The following is a 27,257-nucleotide window of genomic DNA, read 5'->3' as shown; positions in this document are numbered from 1 at the left end:
AACACATTTTGGAACATTGCCGCTAAGCTTGGATTATATTTTACATTGTAGTTTACACTCCTGCACAATTTTGTAAGTTATGACAAGATATATAATGACCTGTATCTGTCACTGCACTGCCATTCAGGACAATTCTCATGTCCCGAAAATGTCCCCATATTACACCTTTTTTTTCCTCTCCCTCCCCTCAGAACCTCTGGTGGCCACTGCCTCCATATCAATGATATAAGTTCTTTCATTGCTAGAATTAGAATAAGTCTATAGTAGTAAGTCTATAGTAGAATAACAGTTAAGTCTACTCTAGTCCACAGATGCACTCTTATTGCCTCACTTTCCAGTTTCTGTAAACATGTTTATTGTACTCTGTCTAATTTTTGAATTGTTCTTAATGGAGAAGAAAGAATAAAATGGCTTATTGTCTCTGGATTCTTTTTTTAAAAATGATTTATTTGTCTCCCCTCACCACCACCCCCCGCCCCGTTATCTGCTCCTGTGTCCATTAACTGTGTGTTCTTCTGTGTCCTCTTGCATTCTTGTCAGGCAGCACGGGGAATCTTGTCTCTTTTCGTTGTGTCATCTTGCTTCATCAGCTCTCTGTGTGTATGGCGCCACTCCTGGGTGGGCTGCACTTTCTTTCGCGCTGGGCGGCTCTCCTTACAGGGTGCACTCATTGCGCGTGGGGCTCCCCTATGCAGGGGACACCCCTGCGTGGCGCGGCACTCCTTGTGCGCATCAGCACTGCGCACGGGCCAGCTCCACACGGGTCAAGGAGGCCCGGGGTTTGAACCGCGGACCTCCCATATGGTAGACGGACGCCCTAACCACTGGGCCAAGTCCGTTTCCCAATATAATGTCTTTTTAAACATTTCAATTCTTATTAAGAAACCCTGGGCTAGGAGTTAACCTGGCAGAAAAACAAGGAAGAGCATCCCTGCTGGGGAAAGAGTATGAAGAGAGTGAGAGGGGTTGAGTCAGAGAAAACCAGACCTGCCAGGAGAGAGTGAGATTTTAACATGAAATTTCTAGATCCCTTCTTTTAGCTGACACATCGTTGAATTTGACTCTTCTTTATTTTCCCTCTTTTAATCTCAGGATTACTTTGTTTTTCTAATGTATATTTAAATTTTGGGACTCTGAGGAAAACTTTCAGCTGCATCTTCTTTCTCTGTCATGTTTGCTGTGAATTAAATAGATCTTCAAATTTGGTGGCTTCTTCCTTTCTTGGCACCCAGAAGCATGAGGCTAGTATCGTGGAGGTTGCCGGTGGAGCCTGTAACCTTAATGTGGCCCACAGACAAGCTCTGCTTAGTTCTATAGTGCTTTAAAAAACCGGAATCAGTCGAAAACTTAAAAAAAATTCACATGAAAAATCTAAATTTCCAATTTCTGTTAAAAAATGGGACAACGTGCCCCTCTGACCGAAGTTCTTACTTGGCAACAGTCAGCTAAAACAGGAACCCGTTGGGGTGATTCTCACCAGTCACTCCCTGGGGCCAGTCTCCGTAGCCAGACAAAGTGGGAAAGTGGAAGCTCAAGAGCGCCTCATTTCTCCTTCCATGGGCTGCTTCTCTCATCACCACACGTATTGTACTGTTCTGTAATCTAGGCTTTTGAGTTTGAGATGCCCAGTTTATATCTACAGGCCTCTTTCTATCCCTCTTTTCAGCCTTCTCCTTCTTACTCAAAGATCAGGAACAAGGGTAGAACAACTAGAAGGCAGACAATTGACCCCAAACAACACTGCTTACAACGGCTGTGGCCTCAGGCTGCCGGCTTCTTTTTTATTCTGGGGAGGGTTTTCCCTCAGTGCAGTTTCTGAAGGAGAACTTGTAGAACAGCAGCGAAGGAGAGACCTTGTCCAGCCCTCTGGAGTGAGAGAAAAAACTCAGTGTGACTGTCAGCAGGTGGGCAGCAAATGGCGTGGGACCATCACTCTCACACACACTTAAAAGCAGACAAAACCAATATTTATTGCTCAACATTCTAGCATGTTTCCTTCTTCCTTTCCATTATGTACCAGAAATGGGGCCATATTGGAAAACGGCTTCATAGCCTCCATTCTTCACTTAGCAACATATTGTAAGCATTTTCATATTCATCATGGAATGTTGTCCCATGCCACCATTTTTAATGATGCTAATGATAAGACTGTTCTCTTCTATGGCTGTCATAGTTCAGTCAATTCTCCATTGGTAAACAATTAGGACCCTCTTCTTTCCTCCCCCTGCACCTTTTTGCCCCTATAAGCAATAATGCAATATACACTCTCATGCTGTCAGTTGAGAACCTGGATTCTGGTGTTAGAGAGATGGAGTTATAGTCTAGCATTCTGCTTACTCACTGTGTGGTTTTAGGTAATTTGTTTAACTCTGAACCTCAATGTCTTCATTAATAAAAAGGGAATAAATAACAGAGCTGCTTCACAAGTTGTTTCTAAGGATTAAATGCAAATGTGTATAAAACCCTTAGCATAGGAGCTTCTTCATAGTGAGCACTCAATAGATTCTGGATGTTCTTCTCCATCTTTGCCCACATCTTTATTTCTTAAATTCCTGGAGATGACATTGCTAAGTAAATGAAGGTTATGCACATATATGAAGACATTTAACACACATTATCATATTGTCCTTTCCAAATATTAATCTACACCCATCAGTGTCTATTTACAGCACCTTCAACACAAGGGACTGTCATTTTTTTTTAAAGAATTTATTTTTATTGATTTCTCTCCCCTTTCCCCTGCCCCCCCCCCCAGTTGTCTGTTCTCTGAGTCCATTCGCTGTGTGTTTTTCTGTGTCCGCTTATATTCTTGTCAGCAGCACTGGGAATGTGAGTCTCTTTTTGTTGCATCATCTTGCTGCGTCAGCTCTCCGTGTGTGCAGCGCCACTCCTGAGCAGGCTGAATTTCTTTTGCGCTGGATGGGTCTCCTTATAGGGCGTACTCCTTGCGTGTGGGGCTCCCCTACGTGGGGGACATCCCTGCGTGGTGTGGCACAGCATGCCTTGCACGCATGAGCACTGCGGGTGGACCAGCTCCACATGGGGCAGGCAAGGAGTCCCTTAGTTTGAACTGTGGTCCTCCCATGTAGTAGGCAGATGCTCTAACCATTGAGCCAAGTCCGTTTCCCGGGACTGTCATTTTCAAAAATTGCTGCTAATAACTCGTTATAAATTTGCATTTCTTTGATTATTGTGAGGGTGAATATTTTTCATAGATTTTGTGAATTGGCTTTATGTCCTATACCGAATTTTCTACTGAGTTTGTAAACTCTTTCAAATTTCTGTAAAAGCTCATTATACACAGGCATTAATGTAAAGCCTGTCATTTATGTTACAAATAGTTCATTCCCAGTTTGTCATTTTAATTTGTGTTTTAATTTTGCATAACTGCATGGCATGGTTTACTACTACAAGATCTCTAAATACTGACCTCCTTGAGTTTCTCAAAGGGGATGGACAACTGTTTAGCAAGTTACTTAACTTCACTAGGCTTCAGTTTCCCCAGCTGTGAAATGAAGACGTTGGACTAGAAAATTGCTATTTTCAGATTTGAAATTTTATGATTTTATATAAACATCTTGTATGTTCAGTATATTGTGTTATTTCTTACTTCAGATTTTATATCAACATATGATAGTAATAACCATAAATATAATTACTCCCTAAGCTACATTGGTATATCTTGAGACTCTTTAGGAATGACTATTGGTAAGTTATGGTATTTTGGAGGAGTAATATATAATATATGGATATTTGGATATATGGATGCATGGGTGTATGAGTATATGGGTATATTTTATTTTGCCCATTATTATATTTACATATAATATATTTGACCATTATTGCATACAATATGCTCATAATGCATATGCCCATATATAATGCAATTCTCACAGGTTTCAAGAATTAAAAATCTCATATATATATTATTTATTTTGTACAGGATGAGTCATTCTCTTTTAAGAAATTTTTAATTTTGCATCACTGAAGGCACTATAAATTACATCTTTTTTTGTTGTTGTTGTTAAACAGGCATTTGAGGCAGTTAACACTACATATTCTAACTTTAAGAGCAACTTTGCGAAGAGGCTTTCAGCAGAGGTTCCTAGTGCCAGTAGCCCAATTACCACAAGATGGCGGCAAAGTCAAACCAGGGATTTGGCAGCCCTCTCCTTTGGGGAAGAGCATTCAATTACTGACCTCCCAGAATCTTCTGCATCAGAGCTGAAGAAAACACCTGAGAAAGAGACATTTATTCTAGGTAAGATGATAGGAATATAATGCCATAGCCCAGTTACAATATGTTAAAAAAGGATGTACAGCTGAGAGAATATTTCTCTTGTAGAACTTAGAGTCACATTTAGTCAATTCCTTTTTTACTCTTTTACCTTTGAATATGAAAGTCAGGGGTGGGGCATGAAACCCATGAAAGAAAGTGTGTTGTGCTTTGATTGTGTTTCTGAATCTTGCACTGGTAGATGATCACTTATGTAACGAGATGTAAGCATGTATTACTATGTGTATGTATGCATATATGTATATACACACAAATATATGTATGTCCTTATTTGGCAAAGTATAGAACTCCATTGATTCTGGTAAGATTCTTGGTCTACAGCAGTTTAGAAAAATATATATCATCAATGAGAGATCAGGTGTAAAATATACAAAAAAGATGAATACAGGTGAGGCTAAAAGGAAGACAAAGTATAATAAAAGGAAGGAAGCAAGAGAAGAGAGAGAGAGGAGAAAAGGGAAGATGACAGCGTGATGCCTGTCCCTGATGCAGGGATGGCAAATGGACACTAAATCCCTGATCTGATGGGCAGGGACCCAGATCCACTTACAGACACTGACCATAAGCAACTTGTCATTTGAGCACCATCTTTTTACTCCCTTCTTTCACAAGCAAAATGTGCCACCCATCATCTTGTGATTTAATTCTTGTTCCTCTCATTTGAAATATTAGGCAACACATTTCTTTGACCATCAGCAAGTTTAGTTAAGACAAATGTTAACAGGTGTGCCTTTGCTTTCTCAAAGACATTAGACACAGTAAGGCATTGCAGTCTTAAAGCTTTGGAAGGAGGACCAAATCTTTTTTTTTCCTTTTTTTTAGGGTAGAAGGTTTTTTTTTCAATTATAAAATATTATTGAAGTATTTCATTCCCACATGCACATACATAAACAGTAAGTGTCTAGTAAAAGTTATGAATTTACAAAAAACATTCATATAATCATACAGGGCTTGCATACATAACCTCACCTCCAACACCTTGTATTGTTGTGAAACATTTGTTACGACTATGAAAGAGTATCTTCAACCAAATCATTTTTTTCCTCATTGTTCCTTTTTTAATTAAAAAAAATTTTTAAAGAAACTTTAGATTACACAAATGCTACATAAAAAAATATTGGGGATTCCCATGTGCCCCCCCTCCCCCTACTTTCCCACATTAACATATTTCATTAGTGTGGTACATTTGTTACAATTGATGAACACATATTGAAGCATTTCTACTAATTGTGGACTATAATTTACACTGGACATCACCATCCCAAATCATTTTTTTTTTTAAATTTCTCTCCCCTTCCCCCTCTCCGCCCCCCTCCCAGTTGTCTGCTCGCTGTGTCCATTCGCTGTGTGTTCCTTTTTGACCGCTTCTATCCTTATCAGCAGTACCGGGAATCTGTGTTTCTTTTTGTTACATCATCTTGTTGTGTCAGCTCTCCGTGTGTGCGGCGCCATTCTTGGGCAGGCTGCACTTCCTTTTGCGCTGGACGGCTCTCCTTACAGGGTGCACTCCTTGCGCGTGGGGCTCCCCTATGGGGGCACCCCTGCGTGGCAGGGCACTCCTTGGGTGCATCAGCACTATGCACGGGCCAGCTCCACACAGGTTAAGGAGGCTGGGGTTTGAACTGCGGATCTCCCATGTGGTAGGCAGACGCCCTATCCATTGGGCCAACTCCACTTCCCGCAAATCATTTTTTAAAAAATTTATTTATTTAAATCCCCCCCACCCCCAGTTGTCTGTTCTCTGTGTCTATTTTCTGCGTCTTGTTTCTTTGTCCGCTTCTGTTGTCCTCTTGTCATCAGTGGCACGGGAAGTGTGGGCGGCGCCATTCCTGGGCAGGCTGCACTTTCTTTCGTGCTGGGCGGCTCTCCTTACAGGGCGCACAGCGAAAGGACACAGAGAGCAGACAACTAGGGGGAAGGGGAGAGAAATAAAAACAAGAAAAAGAAAACAACAAAAAACATCTTTCTGCAATAGGGAGGAGTAGAGGCAAAGAGATTTACTCATGGCTGTGTAGTGAATGTCAATGATTGGCAAAGTAATTGTCCCATAGTGGTTTCCTGGCTGGATAAATACAACTTGGGCCAACTGGGTACTCTTTGTGCATCATTTTAAACTATTGAACTATTTGTTTATGTTCTTCAAAGTGTAAATCTGTGCAGGCAGAGGGAAAGCATTTCTGCTGCTGCTGAATTTCCTCCCTCCTCTAGAGGCAATGAGGCAGCTTCTCGCTGAATGTTCTCTTATGGACAATCTTCCACTCCCACAAGGACGGCAATAGCTTGGGCCTTCCAATTCTGTTCCATTGTGAAAGATGCCATATGCAGTCCTCCTATCAGAGTGTTATCTTGTTTTAAAAATAAAATTCAAAGCTAAATGTCTTCTTTGCAGGATCCTGTGAAGAATCACTGAAGACTTCTGTCAAAGAAAGTTTTGACACAAATAACTCTGCTTTCCATTTTTACAAGACACCCCATTCATTGGTCAGAGGCTGGAAGGAAAACATTGCCTTAAGAAGCCAGGTAGGTAAAGGGAGAAAACTGAAGATCCCACAGCAAATGTGAGGGAAAATCTGGCTTGGTTGCCCTCACAAATCAACTAGAAAAACATGAATTCCTGATAGAAAAAAAAAAAAATGAATGCGGGAAGGACAGGAATAGAGGTACTTCATAAAGGAAATAAAATGTCTATAAATACATGAGAAGGTGCATACTTAGTATCAAGCAAAGAAATGAAGATGAAAATAACCATGATATAATGTTTTTATCAAAGAGGTAAAGATTAAAAATATAACTATACATATTATAGTATACTTCCTCTCTGCCCAAAAATTTCTTGTAGCAGCCATTTTCAGCTATTTGGTGACTTGTTCTGCCCTTCATGGTCTCTTAGGATAAGTTAAATTCTTCCTTTATTAGATGATCTTTTAAATATTTCCCTTAAGTCTTTGTGACTGTAGTTTGTTTCCTAAGTGCACTTAGTTTTTTTATTTATTATGGTTTTAAGATCTTAGGATCAGTAGCATATTTCAGTTTTATCAAGTGAATAAAGAACCTCTGATGGAATCAATGTTTCATTCTGATGTTGAACTGGAAAAGTAATAAATTCTCAGTTTAGGCAATATTGCTCATTTAGTATATGTCTCCTTCTGTGCGTGGCATATGTAGCTTGCTGTTATAGAAGAACAACACATATTGTGAACATAAATTTTAATGATGTGAACTTATATACAATTAAAAAAAAGGCTGTTAGAGCAGGTCTTTTGCTGGGTGCTTTATCTGTATGGGTCTGGGGGTAGGGTAATGGCCAGGGAGCTCTGCTGGAATATTAGGGGCACTCTTGACCTTATGCCTGGACCAGGTGTTTAACAGTTGTCCTTTCCACCCTCTACTGCTGATTGGGGTTTCCACTGCCTGCCCCTCAGGACTTCTCTTTTCCTTCCCCTTATCCTATTTGGTAACTGGTGGCAGCAAAGTTGGTGATACTGTCCATGGAGTCACCATGGTATTGGCAAGATCCCACTTTCCTCAATAGTTATACCAGCCAGAACATCGTCCCAACAGGGGCAGGGGATAAAGGAATATGTACTTGCTGATGGAAACTGTTTTACTGCTTTATGTGGAGCATCTGCTGTCATGACTAGTTAGGAGTCAAATAATGAAGACTGAGGAAGATATTGGTGGGGTCTTTCCCATGTATGGTAAACGTGTGTGAAGTCTTCAAGTGTTCCTCACCAATTGCCTGGGCGGGGTTTCCACAATGAGGGCCTGCACCATCAAATCCTCATATCTGATGTGCTCTATGCCCGGTTCCTCATTAAAGTACTAAGTAAATCTCATCTGGGAAGAGCAGCCCTGGGCACACAGAACAGAAGCCCGCTGTGCGGGACAGTGCTTGGGCAGTTTTATGCCAACTGGGATCCTGAGGACGTGAATGTATGTGAGGAGTCACACTGAGTTACTGGCCAGCAGGCTGCTTTAGGAAATTTATTTTACACCTGTAGTTCCCAGCTGGGGGTGATTTTGTCCTCAGAGGACATTTGGCATTATTTGGAGGCAACTTTTTACAACTCTGTGTGTGTGTGTATGTGTCCTTGGCATCTAGTGGGTAAAGGCTGGGCATGCTGCTAAACATCCGACAATGCACAGAAACAATGAGTAATCTGCCCCCAAATGTCAAAGAGTGCTGAGGCTGAGAAACCCTGTTTTATAAGTAATTGTTCTACTATGATTACCTAAACTGGGACTTACTGACAGGCAATGCCTTTCTTGTGATATAACATGCAGGTGAAAAACCAAAATATGAAAATGATGCTTATCAGAGACTTCTTTCTGGACTATGATGATCTAATGACTATTACACACATAAGAATAAATATATTATTGTGAAGAAGACAAAAATCTTCTCTATTTTAAACATTCTCTATTAAGTTTTTAGAAAATTCCAATAAATACTTTTCTTTCCACTAATTTCCTTATTTTTAAAAAAATCAGGGAAACGGACTTTGGCCCAGTGGTTAGGGCGTCCGTCTACCACATGGGAGGCCCGCGGTTCAAGCCCCGGGGCCTCCTTGACCCGCGTGGAGCTGGCCCATGCGCAGTGCTGATGCTCGCAAGGAGTGCCGTGCCACACAGGGGTGTCCCCCGTGTAGGGGAGCCCCACGTGCAAGGAGTGCACCCATAAGGAGAGCCGCCCAGCGCAAAGGAGGGAGCAGCCTGCTGAGGAATGGCGCCGCCCACACTTCCCGTGCTGCTGACGACAACAGAAGCGGACAAAGAAACAAGACGCAGCAAAAAGACACAGAAAACAGACAACTGGGGGAGGGGAGGGGAATTAAATAAATAAAAATAAATCTTTAAAAAAAAAAGATAAAATAAAAAAATCTAGGTTGGATGTAAGAATGTCAGAAGTGCCCTTTATATACTGGTCCAAAGAGATAGCAATCAGATTTTTATAGGCATTGGAATTTAGGCAAGTTATTTAAAATTTCTGTGGTATCGTGTCCTATTTCTAATGGGTAAGGGCGTTACCTGGAAAGGACTTTATATCACATCACATCTGAGATGTACATATATTTTTCCAATATATTACATATACTTTCTATTTCTTTTTATGTGTGTTTGTTTACAGAAATGCCTAAACCAACTATTTTCAACCCAGAAGAAGGATCATCAGGTTAATGGAAAAATGCAGCTCTGTGAACAGTCCAAATGTGTTTGGAAAGGTATGGGGCAAATATTTTCAGTTTGTCTTTTCCTACCCTCTTCTCTCCCTGCCTCCTTCATTTCTTTCTTATCTTAAAATATATTGGTCTTTTGGGAAGCGGACATGGCTTAACTGATAGAGCGTCTGCCTACCGTATGGAAGGTCCAAAGTTCAGTACCCAGGGCCTCCTGCAATGTGATGAGCTGGCCCACGCAGTGCTGCTGCTCAAGGAGTGCTGTGCCATGCAGGGGTTTCCCCTGCATAGGGGTGCCCCACTTACAAGGAGTGCACCCCACAAGGAGATCCACCCCGTATGAAAAATGCAGCCCATTCAGGAGTGCCACCACACACATGGAGAGCTGATGCAGCAAGATGATGCAACAAAAAGAGACACAGATTCCTGGTGCCGTCTGACAAGAATGTAAGTAGACACACAGTGAATGGACAGAATAGGCAGACAACAGCGGTGGGGGTGGGGGGAAGAAGAGAGAAATTAAAAAAAATATATATATATATATTGGTTTTTGTATTTATCAGGCTTAACCAACATAATTATAAAATTTAGATAATTCTCATAGTCTTCTGTCCTAACCATGCTACTTCAAAGTCCTATTTTCTATTGGCAATGACACTTAGCTCTCCAGTTATTTTCACAGTATTTACATCTATTTTCTAAATAATATTTGTAAACTGCTGTTTCTTGCAATTTTAGACTTTATCATGACCTTTTAGCATAGTAGATAAGAACTTAGTTTTTCTGCCTTGTTCACTTCCTTCAGTCTCTTGTTATGGTTATATAACACTTTTTTTTTTTTTCCCCAAAATAAGTAGTCATTGTTTACATTATATTACTATACAACTTTTATTCACTACCAAGACAAGTATTGGACTATAACTATGCCTCTTTTCTCATATAACTCTTATTTTTTCCTGGAATTAAAAGTTGCCTATTTTTTTTCACCGTTTGCATAGGTATCTATGAAACCTAATATTTTTCCTAAATGTCCTAATGTTTTGTTACACAGCTATCAACAGCATTTTCTATGTACTCACCCAAGTCAGTTTCTGGTTTTCCTTGATGACCTCCCTCCAAGAGCCTACTGAATGTGTTTTTCTCCTGGCTGATTGGACAGTTGCAATCCCAGGACTTTTCCAATGTTAGGGCCACTATCTCCTGGCACTTATGTTTTCTTTTTTCTGGGTTTCCTGGTCTGAAATTCTCCTTATTCCACTCTTACACTTGATTGAAAATTTAACTGGTTATAAATTCTAGTTTCAGTCAGCATTTGACTGTATCAAGTTAGTATTGTTTTCTAGTACCTACTTTGTGTTTGAGAAATAAAATACTATTTTGACTTCCTATACTTTGTATGCTACTCACTTGTTCTTGTGGATACTCTTAGAAAAATCTATTAGAGTTCTAAAATCACATGATGATAAAGCTTGGTGTGTCTTTTTCTCTACTCATGATGAATGAAATCCCACTGGGTGGACTGTTTCAACTTCAGAAACTCATGTAATTTAGTTTTTGGAAAGTGTTAAATTATTCTTTGGTAATTGTGATGGTTAGGCTAGTGTGTCAACTCAGCCAGGTAATGGTGCCCAGTTGTCTGGTCAAGCAAACACTGGGTTAATACAAGGACATTTCATGGACTTTAATCATCAGTGAGTTGATTGCAAAGAGGCTGGTAATATCTACAATCACCTGAGGAGATTGCCGCCAGCAATGAGTGGTGTCTCACCCAATCAGTTGAAGGCTTTAAAAGGGGAAGTGATTTCAGCGTTCAGAGAGAGAATCCCAATCTCTACTTCTGATAGCCAGCGTCTCCTGGAGGATTCAATGAGGGCCTCCATCATAGTCCCTGGCTTGCAGCCTGCCATACAGAATTTGGATTTATGTATCCCCATGGTCACATAAGACTATTTTATAAAATCTCATACTATTTACAGATAGCTTCTGTACATTCTGTTCCCCTGGAGAATCCTGACTAATACAGTTGGTACTGGGAGTAGTTCTTTGGGAACAGAATCTTAAAAATGGGATCTCTGAATTGGCTCTGGGATTTTTGTAATTGTTTCTCTACTCTGATTATATTCAAGGGCACTAATGGCTGTTTCCAATAATCAAGAGGCCCTGACAGTCCATGGCATGAATTGGCAATATACAAAATAGCGCCACTGAATATGACTTCCTTCCCTGCTCAGGATCTGAGTAAGAGTATTTTTAACACTTTAACAAAAATTTTTTTAAAGATTTATTTATTTATTCCCCCTCATTGTTTTTCACTAACTGTCTTCTCTCTGTTCCATTTGCTGTGTGTTCTTCTGTGTCTGCTTGTCTTCTCTTTAGGTGGCACTGGGAACCGATCCTGGGGCCTTCTGGAGTGGTAGAGAGGCACTCAGTCTTCTATGCCACTTCAGCTACCTGGTCTGCTGCATCTCTTATTGTCTCTCCTCTGTGTCTCTTTCTGTTGTATCATCTTGCTGCGCCAGGTCTCTGTGTGGGCAAGCACCCCATGTGGGCCAGTACTCCTGCATGGGTGAGCACACAGCATGGGTCAGCCCTCTGTGTGGGCAGCACTCTGAATGGGCCAGCTCTCTGCTTGGACCAGCTTACTGCATGGACCAGTTTTCCTTCACCAGGAGGTCCTAGGAATCAAACCCTGGCCCTCCCATATGGTAGATGGGAACCCAATTGCTTGAACAACATCTGCTTTCCCTTAACAAAGTTTTGTGGAGCTAAAAGATACAATGATGTTGGCTGGCTGTTCCTAAATAAGCTGGATACAGTTATAAAAGAAAGGGATGAACTGAAGGCTTCATATTTGCAAATTAAGCACCACATGAATGATGTGAAAGTTTCTATGTATGCTCTAAAAGAAAATCTTGTTTCATGCAGTTGCAGACTTGAGATCTCTGAAAATCATACTCAGAGTCTAATTGTATGAGTAGGAGAAGTACATCAGAAACTAAAACCTCAACCTTGGGGGGTGTCTGCTATTAAAGTGAGAGCATTGTTTGGAAAAGAGTAGAAACATAAGGATTGGGATGGAGACATATGGGTGATGATGACGGCAGTGGGGACATCAAAACCCTGAATTCTGCTGAGACTTTGCTGGATAAAACAGTAATGGTCTGCACTGAGGGGCCCACCCATTGTCAAGCTTGCACCACCCAACCTTTAGCCTGCCCCAAGGAGTCTCAACCTCCTCCCTTCCCTGAGGAGCCTGCCATCCAAACCCACCTGAAGAGATTAATCCTATCTCACCAAATGAAACTGTAAGGGAATGCCCTGAGGTAATTGGCTTGAAAGACACTTCTAATGCTTCTCCTTACCCACTTCAACCACCCCTCTTCTCTTCCAGACCTAAACTGGACTAAAGTCACAAAAAGCCCCCAGAGGTCAAGTACAAACTATGACCCATGAGGAAGTATGCTATACTCTAAAAGATCTGCATGAGTTTTCCAATTTATATAGACAGAAATCAGGGGAATATGTGTAGGAATGGATATTAAGGGTATAGGATAAGGGTGGAAGAATACAAAGTTGGATTACACTGAATTTATTGAAATGGGCTGTGATGGTTAGGCTAATGTGTCAACTTGGGCAGGTAATTGTGCCCAGTTGTTTGTTCAAGCAAGCACTGGGCTAAGTGTAATACAAGGACATTTATGGACTATAGTCACTAATGACCTTACTATATAGATAGCTGATTGCATCAACATCAGTCAGGGAGATTGCCATCGTGAGTTTATCCAATCAGTTGAATGCTTTAAAAAGGGGAAGTGATTTCACCATTAAGAGAGAATTTCCCAGTTTATCTTTGGATAGCCAATGACTCCTGGAAACTCATATAGCACCTTAATTGGACTTTCACCCGGGTCCTGGTTTGCAGCCTGCCTGTGGAACCTGGACTTGTTCATCCCCATGGTCATGTGAGAGACTCTTATAAAATCACATACTATTGACAGATATCTCCTGTTGACTCTGTTTCCCTAGACAACCTGACTAATACAGCTTGGTACTGAAAGTGGGGTTGAGATTTTAGTTTCCTTTGTAACTGTGCTACTCGTACAATGAGAGTCTGAGTTTGGTTCTCTGATATTTCTAGCCTGTGGCTACAGGAGACAAGACTTTCATTCAGAGCACATATAGAAACTTTCACATCATTTATGCAGTGTTAAAGTTTCAAGTTTGAAGACTTTAACTCATCTCTTTCTTTTGTAACTGTATTCAGAGTATCTAGGAGGAGCCAGCCAACATTGTTATACCTTTTGACTCCACAAAACTCTGTTAAGGTGTTGAAAACACCCTCACCCAGATCCTTGCTTCTTATAAGCATGGAAGTAGGGGAATCCAGTGGTGCTATTTTGCTTATGTCTATTGCTTATGTCTATTGCTAACTCATGACATGGACCGTTAGGGCCTCCTCATTATTGGAAAGGGAGTCATTAGTACCCTTAAGCCAAATTAGAGTAGGGAGCTAATTACAAAACTCCCAGAACCACTTTAGATATCTCATGTTTAAGACTCTGTTCCTCAAGAACAATTCTGGTACAAACTACCACCTGTGAACTTACTGAATGTCTTGTCTACTGCCATGGCATTCCACACAGCATTGCTTCTGATCAAGGAACCCATTTCACAGCAAATGATGTGTGGGAATGGGCACTTACCCATGTAATTCACTAGTCTTAGCATGTTCTCTATCACCTGAAGCAGCTGAATTAACAGAATGGTGGAATGGCCTTTTGAAGACTCAATTATGGTGTCAACTAAGTGGTGATACCTTGCAGGACTGGGGCAATGTTCTCTAGGAGGCAGTGTATGCTCTAAATCAGCATCCACTCTACGGTGCTGTTTCTCCCATAACCAGGATTCATGGGTCCAGGAATCAAGGGGTGGAATGGGAGTGACACCGCTCACTGTTACCCCTAGTGACCCACTAGGAAAATTTTTGCTTTCTGTCTGTGAAGAAAGTCAATAGAAAACAGCAACAACCCATCCAAGGCAGAACTAACAATGACCCAGAATCTTTAGGAATGAAAGTTTGGGTCACCCTACCAGGCAAAGAAGCACGGCCAGCTGACTTGCTTGCTGAGTGTAAAGGAAACATAGAATGGATAGTGGAAGAAGATAGTGATAAATACAAACTTTGACCACATAACCAGTTTCAGAAACAAGGTCTGTAACGTGTGTGCACATTTATGTGGTTGTGCAGGGTGTGTGTGTGTGTGCACGTGAACTTGACAGTCTTTTGGTCAACTCATCTCACTCTCAACCTTTTCTGGCCTGTGCCTCCAAGCCCTGACCCCTTGTGGGGTTTTTTGCAGAACAAATAAGCTTGCTTCTCTTCGCTATCCTCCTCAGTAGGCACTATAGGGGTGGTTTCTTATGGTCTTCCAGGTCAGCTCTGAATCCTTCATTCTCTTTCCAGAAAATTGTCATAATCATGTCCCTTCTGTTTCATACACTCAAATACTGTTTGTTCTTGTGTTTTCATGCCTACAAAGAAGTTATTTACTGTCACTTTAGTAATATTGGAACAAGAGGTCATTATGTGGCCATTCCTCAATGTGATGTACAAATCCATGTCATTTTTAAGATGAAACTCTAGTGACAGCGCTGAGGATAGGGTTGAAGGGGAGGATGTTGGAGGCAAGGAGACTAACAGAGAACATTGGAATATTCTATATTATTGTTTTAGAGGGATTTAAAGCATGAAATGCATCCTATATAAACCAAGTAACTGCTCTTCAGCAAGTGGATCACTGGGACAAATCTCACCAGGTGCCGTGTATTTAAATAAAGTATTTCTTTATGTCTTATACATATTTCCTAAAACACTAAACTCTCAAACCAGACAGCAACTATGACTTTCAAGATTTGCAGTGGGTAAATCAGCAGTTATATAGTGGGAAGATAATTGCCTGTGGCAATTGCTAGAAGGTTCTGTTTACATATTGCATATAGTGCTCCCAAAGTCAATTTTACCCTGAGCCTCACATCTTCTCTTTCCTACTTTCCCTTTCCGTCTTGGAAGTCTTTGTGTCCATCATGAGATTGTTGTCATGATTGGAAAGTATTTGAAGAGCACCTTGAGTTCTATGTGAGAAACTTCTTGAGAAAATAGTGGTTTATTTCACAAATGTCAAGGCAGCTTTCCAGTTACATTTCCCTCTGCCATGAGTTCTGGCAAGCAAGTCCATGGGGTGCTTTGGGAAGGCCTCAGATGTAAATGTAGACAAGGAGAGAGAAATCAGCAATACCAAATTATACCTTTGTTTTTATGTCCCTTCCTATTTTTCCATTGTTAAATAATTTTAGAAATTTAAAAATTGTACAAATAATACATGAATACAGATTTTTGCCTTCTAGATCTTAATGTACATTTACTCTTCATGCCTCTTTTCCAGTAGCAAAATGGGGACAAAAAGAATTACATGAAAGAAAATGGGCACAAAAATTTCAGGCCTGATGGATGTTCTTTTGGGGGCATGGGAAAGTACAGTTAGAATGAAAAAGTGAATCTTATTCTTTTCTTCCTTATTCCTTTCTTTAGAATGATATTTTTTTTAAGGAAAAAATTTGGGAAGCATGTATTCCTTCAGTTCTTCTGCTTTCTTTTGACCTAACCAGCAATAAATTTGTGTTTCTGATGCTCAGCAAGGTGCTAAATATTTGATTTAGAATAAAAATTTTATATCCTGTCAAGACACAGAAAATGTACCTATTTGTTCTGATACCCTAGATTATTTTCATTGCAAGAATCCTGGCTGGAATATTCTGCTTACTTCATTAAGGCTACCTAATTCCCTGCTTAGGCTACCTAATTAGCTTCTAGTGCTACTCGGTAAATGGCCAACATAAGGAAGAAAGGATGAAAAGTCCACATCTATGAGAGGCAAACAGTTTTAAAATTGTCAGCTATCTTTCTTCTAAGAGCTCTTTCAGAAGTCCAAACAATTTGAATGTTTCTATTCAAACATTTCAGTGAAATCATCACTTGAAAGAGAGTTGAAAGCAGCTGGGAATGGTGCTGGTCCATTTTTTTGTTTGTTTTTTACTTTTAGTGATCAGTATTTCTAGCATCTTTGCAGTTCTGTTCACAACTGGAGGTTTTCATAGCTAATACTGAGGCAGGAATTGATGGGTAGCCAGCTGGTTTCTGAAAAAAGCATTGCGAAGCTCTCTTGTTTTTATCAGAAGCTCTTTGACTAGATACCACAAGCCACATGCTGGGCTCAGTTCTTGTTGTTCACGTCATTTTCAGTTTAATCAGAAGTTGAGTGGTTGGAGGATGAAAAGACAGTGGCCTGTGGTTTTGACTTAGTGGGTCTTTTGATGAGAAGTTAAAACTTAGCACAAGATATAACCCTGACCTGAGAAGGTCATGGTTAAAACTAGCCAAAATAGTAACTCTGTGTGTTCTGGTACAGAGACAGTATGAGAAAGAGTCAAAATCAATGGATCAACACATATTTACAGGGACTCAGAGTAGAGCTTAGGTCTACTAGGTAAATGCTGGCATGATAAATATATAGATATGCAAAAATCACTTGGGTTTTGATTTCATACAAATAATGCAATAAATATTCAGAGCATGATATAGTATTTGAGTGTGCTCCCCATAAGAACTATCATCTACATTTAGATCTGTCGCTCATGTTTCTTTTCTTTTTTTTTTTTTTTCCTATCTGGTTGAGTCATCTTTTTGGTGCATCACTTTGCCGTGTGTGGGCCGCCCTTGTGCCTCTCAGTGCAGGTCTGGGATGCTGTTTTTCTTTTTTTACCAGGAGGTCCTGGGGATTGAAGCTGGGTCCTCCGTATGGTAAATGGGAGCTCAATTGCATGAGCCACAGCCCCTTCCCACTCATGTTTTTTAAAATTAAACATGAGTGGGAAGGGGCTGTGGCTCAACCGATTGAGCTCCCATTTATGTTTTTTAAAATTAAACATGCCATTGAATATTTTTTCAATATTGTGTAAATAATATTGAAGTCCTTCTTTTCCCTTTCTTCCACTGCGCTTCATAATTTAGTTTTACCATAATGACCACTTTCTTTTTCACTCCATTATCTCTTTTTTTTAATATTTTCTTTTTTAAAAAAATACGTAGATTACACAAAAAAATATAAAGGATTCCCATATGCCCCACTCCCCACACTCCCAGCCTTCCCCACTCCACCTCTAATTGAGAGGGGACCTTGATCCCATATGCTGATGGATGAATTCTCTTGCTTGCAGTTGTGGACTCTCTCCTTGGTATGGTGGTTGTCCATCCTTACCTCCTTGTTAGTTGTCCTGGGTGAGTCCAATGAACTGGAGAGTAGGTGTTGCAACTCTGCTGAGGCTCAGGACCCAGCTGGCACATGGACAGCTCAAAAATTCAAGTCTCTTGGATATACACCTACCAACTTGAGCACCAACTATAGGTTCAAATAGAAGGGACAGAAGAGGCATGTATAGAGAAATCACAACTGAGTCCAACTCTGTCACACTTGGGAGCACAAACTCCAAAGAAGGACCCACTGGTGTGGCATCAAACTCCAGAGCTTTCTGCCATGACCGTAGGACGTGGGTGTCTCTAGAGCCCTCTGGAGCCCCACTATTTGGGGTAGTATCTACTTTGGCAGTCTTTGAGATCCTGCTGAGCCGTGCATAAACGTTACCTCTGGGATGACCTCCCAACTCACTTTGAAATCTCTTAGCCATATAAACTCATTTCTCTTTACCTTTTCCCCCTTCCAGTTGCATTGCTAGTTGGTACTTGGTAGTAATCCCTCAGTGCCAGGGAGGCTCATCCCCAGGAGTCATGTCCCATGCTGGGGGGAAGGTAATACATTTATATGCCGAGTTTGGCTTAGAGAGAGACCACATTTGAGCCACATGGAGGCTCTCAGGAGGTAACTCTTAGGCACCCTACAGTACTAGGCTAAGTTGCAATTTCAAGAGCAAAGGTTCATAAGCATAATCGTAAATATCAAGGGCCCATCAATGGACCATCCTTCTTTACTAATGCCCTGCACTTGGGGGATTGTTGCTATTCCATTAGAGAATGTGGCAGAGCTCCCCAGGATGGGAATTCAATATTCTTTGGGTTATGGTGTGACTCTCCAACCACTGTGACAATGCCCCATGAACATCTGAATACATTTATATATCTTATATGTTTGCCCAGGTGACCTTCCTCCCATGTATCCCCCATCACTGGCACCCCACACCAGTGATCCTCCCCTGCCACAGTTGTAACCCTTCTGTGGTCCAAAACTCCTTAAAAAATGAAGCCAAAATTATCACCACATACAATTAATAGGAAAATGAAATAATAATGGTAGGTTTAAACATAAGAAATAAAATACATAATAATTTAGAAAAACTAAAACTAAAATAAAATTTAAAAAGGGAATATTAAAAAATAATGAAAAATATTACAAAAATTTTTTTGGTGTTTTGCCTTTCATCACGGTAATATCTGTTGTCCTGTATGTATAGTGACATTATCTTCCATTTCTTCACCAGTGTCTTACTTTTTTTGATTTTGTCTTCAGAGAAGTTTTAGGTCATAGTAAAGTTACATACAGAACACAGGGGACTCCCATATACCCAACATCCTCCCCTTTGCCCCTTCCCATATCAACAACCTTTTTATATGTTGATGGTACATTTGTTACAACTGATGAATAAATACTGAAACATAACCGCTAACCATGGTCAATGGTTTACATTTTGGACTACACTCCAGATCATACACTTGTATAAATTTTTGATGAAATTCAGCATGACCTGTATCCATCATTGCAAGATCATGCAGAACACTTCCACTGCCCTCTAAATACCCCCTCTTCCATCTACTGTGTTTTTCCTTCCCCCTACCCTTGGGGCCCACAGCGACCACCAAGTTTCACTCTTTGAGGGACAAGATTCATAGATACTTGCAACAACGGTGAGGACTTGACACACTAGTCTTTCCTCCCCTATTAGGAACTGCCCATGCTCTCAAGAGACACCCTCCCCTCCATTTGAGAATATATCAGCCCTCCCCAGGATGGGAGTCCAACTCTTTCCCATTCATTATGTGGGTCTCCACCCAATGGTACAATACACTGTGACAATATAATCACTTGCCCATTCTCTAGAAGGCTGCCCCAGGTGCACCTTGTCCAAAATGCCCCCCCATCCAACACCTTAGACCAGTAAACCTTCCTTGTCCTATTGACAAGACAGCTTTCTCAGCATTGTAGTTTCAACCACGTAACCTGCCAATCCCCAGTGTTCACCTGCTCCCTCCCCCAGCCCTCTCCCCAGTTCCATGGAGCTTCCAACCCATACACCCCACTCAACCCCCCTGTAAAGCTTGCACCATCCAACTCAATGTATCACTACACCTCTGTCATATCCCTTCACTGCACAACTACTCACTTCTACCTTATCATAGATTTTGCCCTTACGGGCATTGGCACACAGCCGCCTTCTCCCTTTCTATTTCTGTAAATATTTCTGTAAACTTATCTTCCAGACTTTAGCTCTCTGTTCAGCTCAATTTGCTTAATTCATATCAGAGAGCTTATGTAATATTTGCCCTTTAACGCCTGGCTTGCTTCACTCAATATAAGGTCTTCAAGATTCATCCATGTTATCCTGTGTATTAATACTGTATTCCTTCTTACAGCTGAGGAATATTCCATTGCATGTATATACCACATTTTGTTTATCCCTTCATCTGTTGGTGGACATTTGCGTTGATTCCAACTTTTGACAAGTGAATAATGCCTCAGTGAACACTGGTATGCATGTATCTGTTCATGTCCTTGCTTTCAATTCTTTTGAGTATATGCCAAGCAGTGCAATTGCTGGATCATATGGCAGATCTATAGTTAGTTTTTTGAGGAACTGCCAAACTGTCCTCCACTCCATTATATCTTTATACCTGCAAGAACAAAATATTATGTTTCCAGAAATGCAGAGATATATAGAACTGTTTTTAGTTTGCTTCTTGTAGGCTGTAGAGATGGAGTCAGAGATGAATCTTTTCATCTGAAGAGGTTCAGTGACATAAACTATTCCATACTCCACCCAGAGGTGAAGATTCATCTTTCTGGCCTTCGAAATGACTACTGTAAGTTATTGATTAGATTGTGAATTGAAAAGTAGAATGATAAAATGTATCCTGTATTCTAGCATAAACTTGAAATTTTACTCTAGAAGAACTAGATGGCCTTTTCTGTTTCATATCTAATTGGCATAACATTAAAATATGATTACTATTTGGTTCTCCTTGTACAATTTTCATGTTCAGAAGTGGGTGATGTTGCTTAACTGTCTGAGAATATATTGTACTGATGGTGGTCTATTCTTATGTTTAAGCATGGGTAAATGTCATCAAACAGCCACCTTGAGACTGCTTAAGACTTAGGAAATGTCTGTTGTACAGAATTTGTCATTTAGGTGGGGAGACAGGACTACCCATATGGAACAGCTACAAACATGCCAAGGTAGAAAATAAATCATGAATTTTGGGTGTAATTATAAGGACTATACAGAGCACTGTGAACTTAGAGTTGTACAGACAGACTATGGAGATAATCAGACTCAGGCTGGGCCTTGTAAGATGGGTCGGGCTTGGAGGGGATTTTGGGAGAAGAGAGAGCATTTCCGGTGTTGTTAAAAGCATGAGCAAAGGTAGGATGATGGCAATTATTGAGAATTAATGAAATGAAGAGGATACATTGGGTACTAGTAAACAGGTGGATGCAGATGAGGAAGAAATTCAAAAGGCAGGTAAGAATTTCAAATTTGTTTTGGGAGTTATTGACTAGGAGACACAGCGAAGGAAAATCAGAATATGCAGAACACACTTAGTAGAAGAGAGCTATAAAAGAGTAAGGAACTATTTTCTCCCCAAGAGGAAAAATGCATGACAGGGGGGAAGAATTCAAGATTATTTCAAGTTTTTGAAGCAGGGGAATGGTGATATCATTGGGAGGAGAGATTGGCAGTAGGAGATGGTTTGGGGAAGGAAGACTGTTCTTGGAATATTATTTTCGAGGAGGTGATGAAGCATCAAAGAGTTTGTGGCAGACCATTAGAGATGAGACTGGTAGTTGTAAACAAGGATAGACTAAAGTGTAGGTCAGATGATCACAGTTGAGGCTGGGAGGCATGTGAATTTTACCAGTGAGAGAGGAGGAGCAGAGGGAAGATGCCTGGGCACTGGGGACTATCTACAGAGGAATGAACAACAAGAAGAAAACCACTAAATGGGACAGTTCTACCTTTCTAACTGTTCCTTCTGTAAGATAATTTATTGTAATGACCAACTAAGGAGGATACATTTTTCAAGAAATGTTAAAACCACCATTATTAAAAAACAAAACAATTTTTTTGTTTCCACTTCCCCTTCTAGTCGATGTCCTTTTCTTTCCTGTCCTTGACTGCAAAACTTGTCAAAAGATGTCAGATTCACAATTTCTTACCTCTCTGCTCCCATTGTTTCTTGAATCCACCCCAGTTAGGTTTGAAGCTCTTCATACCATTAAAATTCTTGCTTTTCAAAAATTGGAATCCTTTCCTCAATTCCCCTGCCCTGCTTTTATTTACTTTCCAGAGTCCTTCAGTATTAGCTGTTTATGTTTGTATGCTAGAGTTTACAGTTGTCATCTCTGGGAGGCATGGGTCATAGGAGGCTTACACCACTGTGGTGGAACTGGTATGCTTCATAGCTTTATAGTAAGATTTGTCAGTTGGGATAGGAGTTTCTGTCTTAGAAGAAGTAAGATAAGATACATTTTTATAAGTGGCCCTACAAATATGCTTTCTCTTAGCTGTCAAAGATTTCTTATAGTATAAGCTAAAGAACACTGCTGAGAACTTCTAGGTATCATAAATGTGTCAGTGTTCATCTCTTCCAGATATATTTTAGTTGGGTAGTGTTTTTGGTGAGAAATGAGGTGATACTTCTTGAATGGATCTTAGACCTAAAGATGTGTCCATTAGAGTTACTTGTTCTTAGTTTTTAGTGATCAGTTTGGTGAAGTTTATATAAACTAAAAAATGGTAGATGAAACCGCCAAGCTCTCCAAATGCCTCTAACTAAGTATATTTGGGCATAAATGTTAAACATTATTGCTTACTAATCTAAGAATATTGATAGGAGATTCTATTCCAGTTTTTGTTTTTAAACTTCTAACAATCTGCTTGGATCCATAATTCTATTTTCTAACTGACTGTGGGGAAGGTATTAACCTTTCTCCCTTCAACTCTAAATAAAGTATTCATCTGAAAAAACTTTTTTTTTTTTTTTTTTGTGGCTTTTCTTATAGATCTGAATATCCTAGACTGGAATTTTCAAAATCTTGTTGCTATAGCCCTTGGGTCTGCTGTATACCTCTGGAATGGGGAAAATCACAATTGGATTGACAACATAGACTTAAGTCTCACCTGCAACTATATATCTTCTGTATCCTGGATAAAAGAGGGAGCCTGCTTGGCAGTTGGCACCAGTGAGGGAGAAGTGCAAGTACTAGACAGTTTTCTTTCCTCTTAATGTACTCTGTGTAATTACTGGATGACTAAAAGTGATGTTTAGTAACATTTTAATATAAAATAGAGAAATTAGGTTAGGTGCGGCACTTAAAGCTATGGGGAGTAGTTATCTTTTTGAATGGCATTTAATGAGAACTTAAGGATACTCTGTTTAGCCCCCCAATCTTTCTTCTTTGTCATATTTGTTTTATTTTTTCTTTTTTATTCTTGTTATTTTTGTCTTTGTTTTCAAACTAGAGCTGGGCTTGTAGAACCCCCAACTTTGGAATTTTGGAGAGAGGAAAATAACCTTCTTTTCTCCTTTCTTGCTTTGAGCCGTGATCAGGAGTGGAGTTATACAGAATGAGTGCTTTTTTTACTCTAATAGCCTCTCTGAGATTGGTATTTATCAAGTTTCCATCAATTTATCTAATTTCTTTTTTTTTTTTTAAAGATTTATTTATTTATTTAATTCCCCCCCTCCCCTGGTTGTCTGTTCTTGGTGTCTATTTGCTGCGTCTTGTTTCTTTGTCCGCTTCTGTTGTCGTCAGCGGCACGGGAAGTGTGGGCGGCGCCATTCCTGGGCAGGCTGCTCTTTCTTTTCACGCTGGGCGGCTTTCCTCACGGGCGCACTCCTTGCGCGTGGGGCTCCCCCACGCGGGGGACACCCTTGCGTGGCACGGCACTCCTTGCGCGCATCAGCACTGCGCATGGCCAGCTCCACACGGGTCAAGGAGGTCCGGGGTTTGAACCGCGGACCTCCCATATGGTAGACGGACGCCCTAACCACTGGGCCAAAGTCCGTTTCCCCTATCTAATTTCTGAGGCCTCAGTATTATCATTATTATTAGCAATAATGTAAACAATACGGCCCATGTTAGATGATTTTGGAGGGCTGCAGACAACTCTCCCTCTCCCTCATCTTCAGTGATGTTGATTGCCATATGAAGGCTGTGTCATGATTTCTTACACAAAAGTTGCCTTTCCTTGTACCAGTCAGAATATCATCCCTACCTGGTATGAAAGAACTCTCCTGAGGGGAATGAAATTCCTGACTCGAGGATGTGTTTAGGTACCCAAATCATTTATGTTTGTTGTTAACTGTAGGTGGTCTTCCAAGTTTGGAATTCCAACATTTTAGAAGGTGCTGGAGATGTGATAATGATTCTCAACCCTTAGTGCACATTGGAATCACCTGGTGATCTTTAAAATACATACCATTTCTCTGGGTTTCACTGACTCAAATTGAATCAGATTAGCTGGCATCCATCCCCAGGTGATTCTAACATACAGCTAGCACTGAGAACTGCTGGGTAGGTTAAAGGTGGTGAGTTTTCACATAGTTTTAGGACTGGTAGTAGCAATATTAAGTGATTAAAATGGGCAGTGAAAATGCCAATGCTACAAAGCACTGCTTGTTCATTTTTTTTCAGTTATGGGATGTGACAACTAAAAAGCAGATAAGAAATATGCTTGGCCATTTGTCAGTGGTTGGTGCTCTGAGCTGGAATAACTATATCCTTAGCAGGTAAGAAGCATCTTGTTGGAGGCAGTTATGTTTGTATTACAGATTTATTATTGGACTGAGTGAACAGAACAATGATATTAAAACCAAAATCAAACAAAAATGAAACACAACAGGACTTTAGCCTTAGTATCAGCTATGATCTACCCTCTCAGGCATTCCCATCCTCTGGTGATGTAAGTGTCCATCGGCCTTATATAACATGGGGGGCTCTGTGCCTTCTGCATGTGCTAGTATCAGAAGGGGAGGCGGGGGATATGTTGAATTGTTCAGATAAAAAGTGAAACTCTCTTCAAGCAAGATTTTTCTGTACAAAGTAATACTCTCCAGAAAGCTATTTTGCTGAAATCAAGTATTTATTCCTACCAGTATCAAAACTTTGGACTATATTATGCTTTCTGAGGCACATTTCCAATTCACAGTATCATAGAGGTTAGAGTTGGAAGGAATCTCTTAAATTATTCAGTTCAATGATTCCCAAACTTGAGTTAGCATCAGAACCACCTGGAGGAGGGCGCCTTACAACATAGACTGCTGCCCAGCCCCTACTGGAATTTCTGATTCTGTAGGTCTGGGGTGGGGCCTGAGCACTTTGTGCTTCTAATTCCCAAGGGCTGCTGATCCTGCTGGTCAGGGACACAGTTTGAGAACCATGGATTTAGTTTGCTTCTTCAAAGAGGAAATAGGGTCCCAGAAAAGCTATGACCTGTCTCTGATCCTACAAACTGGTCTAAATATATTTTGCTTTTAATAATAGCCATTCATTTTTATACTGTATTTCTTAAGGTAGATTTAAGTTAGATAAATTCTAAAACCTTTTACAATTTGTTTAAGTAGCTCAGATGTAAGATTTAGATTTTAATACACTGTAATTATAGGCTACACTGTAATTATAGGCTAAACTTAAAACCACTTAACCAGGAAGCCTTATAAAGGCCTCAATATTCACCCTGAGAAGTTGTTGCAGTCAAATCAGCTCTTTATGTGAGTTCCTTTCCCAATTTGGATTGCTAAAGTTTAGTTTCATTGGCTGTTTCTTACACTGATAATAGCTAACTTTTTGGGCTATTCTGTTTCAGGCACTTTGCTGCTCTCTTTACAAGCATAACCTCATTTTAATCTGTTAATAAAGTCTATAAGGTGGTTTCTTAGCCCCCAGATGATTAAACTGAGACGCTAGCCTGAAGTCACATGATTAGTAAGGGGTAGAGGTAGGAGTTAAACCAAGGTGGTCTGGCTCTAGAGCCCATATTGTTGTTAATCAGAAGGTTGTTCAGTGTTGTGCCTAAGTAATTTTAAAAACTAGGATAATGCACTTTGAGAAATTTCAGAAATATCTTAATTTTAGGAAGTTATTTACTTGTTCCTTGGAGAAAGTTAAATTAGGGCAGAAAGAGTTCACTATCTTTTAAAGGGTGCCATGATTCTTATGACTGAGGGGTATCACTGAGAGAGTGGTAGAGAGAAATATTATCCACTGATTTTGAATAATGTTGCAATTTTCTCTGAAATTCAGATACTTTTATACTCTTTTTACTTATTAGTAGCATTAGTAAACTCCATAGTAAACCCATAGATTAATAGGAATAAATCTGTTAGAAGGAAAGTATACATTTCTATGTCTAACATTTTACCATAAATATTTATCAGAATCATTTCACTGAGATAATATGAAATTGTATAAATTCTAGAGAAGAAATATTTTCTAACTCCAGTACACTAATACTGTAAAAATCTGGTGGCTTCTAAATTTGTCTTTTTCATGGCTACCTATATCGATTAAAGTCATTAGAGATATCTGCCAAAGGATATCTTCTCAACCCCAGACTTAACAACTGTGTCAGACATATCTTTTTAACTTGTGAAAAGAATCATCTGGGTAGAATACTCCATTCTTTTGAACCCAAGGAATCTCCACTTGTGATTTGAATCTATCATAAGGAGTTTTTAATTAGTTTTGCAAGGAAACTGTTTTCCCCCAAGTCCTCAAGTGCTTAGTAGTAATAAATATTTTGGCTACATTTTCCTGTGAGGTAAGCCTGCCCCTTTTCCTCCTGTGCAGTGGATCAAGACTGGGGCGTGTGCATCACCACGACATTCGGGTAGCTCAGCATCATGTGGGAACACTTCACCACCAGCAAGCTGTCTGTGCTCTGAAGTGGTCCCCAGATGGCCAGCTGCTCTCCAGTGGCTGTGGGAATGGACTGCTGACTATATGGCCCCACGACCCAGGTGCAAGTGCCCAGGGTCAACCACTAAAAGTCATATCGCGACCTACAGCAGCCAAGGTAAGAAATTAAACAGCCCTTCTTGATTTCCTTTTACTGAAAGACCTCTGGTTGGCCTTCATATCTTGAAACAAAACCACTAGCCAACATTTTGTGATTTATTTCTCCCCCCCAGAATTTGTTTCAGATTTTGCCATTACTTTCCTGAAAGACAAACCTATTTATATTCCTCATGTGTCAGGATTTTTTTTTTTTTGCTAATAGTCAAGCTTGAGCTTAAACAAAAAAGTAAATTAATTTTCTCATGTAACTTGAGAGTTCCAGGGGTACATACAGCTGTTTCAATATTGGCTGGGTCTGGGTCCTTCAATAATGACATCAGAGCCCTGTCTTTTTTGCCATCTCTCAGTTCTGCTTGTCTCTCTTTAGCTTCATTCTCTGTTCACACCCATTTTGTGGGAAAGATGGCTTTTGGCAGA

General features: G+C 40.3%; 1 protein-coding gene across 2 annotated transcripts in view; it reads left to right on the top strand.

The window, feature by feature from the left end:
* CDC20B (cell division cycle 20B) overlaps positions 1-27,257 on the top strand; it is a 72,067-nt gene that overhangs the window by 31,775 nt on the left and 13,035 nt on the right. For both annotated transcript variants that reach the window (XM_058309020.2, XM_004483488.3), the window contains 7 exons: positions 4,033-4,261; positions 6,687-6,817; positions 9,426-9,519; positions 20,504-20,620; positions 22,824-23,020; positions 24,459-24,553; positions 26,613-26,838. In XM_058309020.2, the coding sequence (XP_058165003.1) occupies positions 4,033-4,261; positions 6,687-6,817; positions 9,426-9,519; positions 20,504-20,620; positions 22,824-23,020; positions 24,459-24,553; positions 26,613-26,838 (1,089 nt within the window). The remainder of the gene's footprint in view (positions 1-4,032; positions 4,262-6,686; positions 6,818-9,425; positions 9,520-20,503; positions 20,621-22,823; positions 23,021-24,458; positions 24,554-26,612; positions 26,839-27,257) is intronic.

This window comes from Dasypus novemcinctus, chromosome 2, assembly GCF_030445035.2.
Source record: "Dasypus novemcinctus isolate mDasNov1 chromosome 2, mDasNov1.1.hap2, whole genome shotgun sequence".
NCBI lineage: Eukaryota > Metazoa > Chordata > Mammalia > Cingulata > Dasypodidae > Dasypus > Dasypus novemcinctus.
Note: the sequence above shows the minus strand (reverse complement) of the source record. Positions and strands in the feature narration are given on the sequence as shown.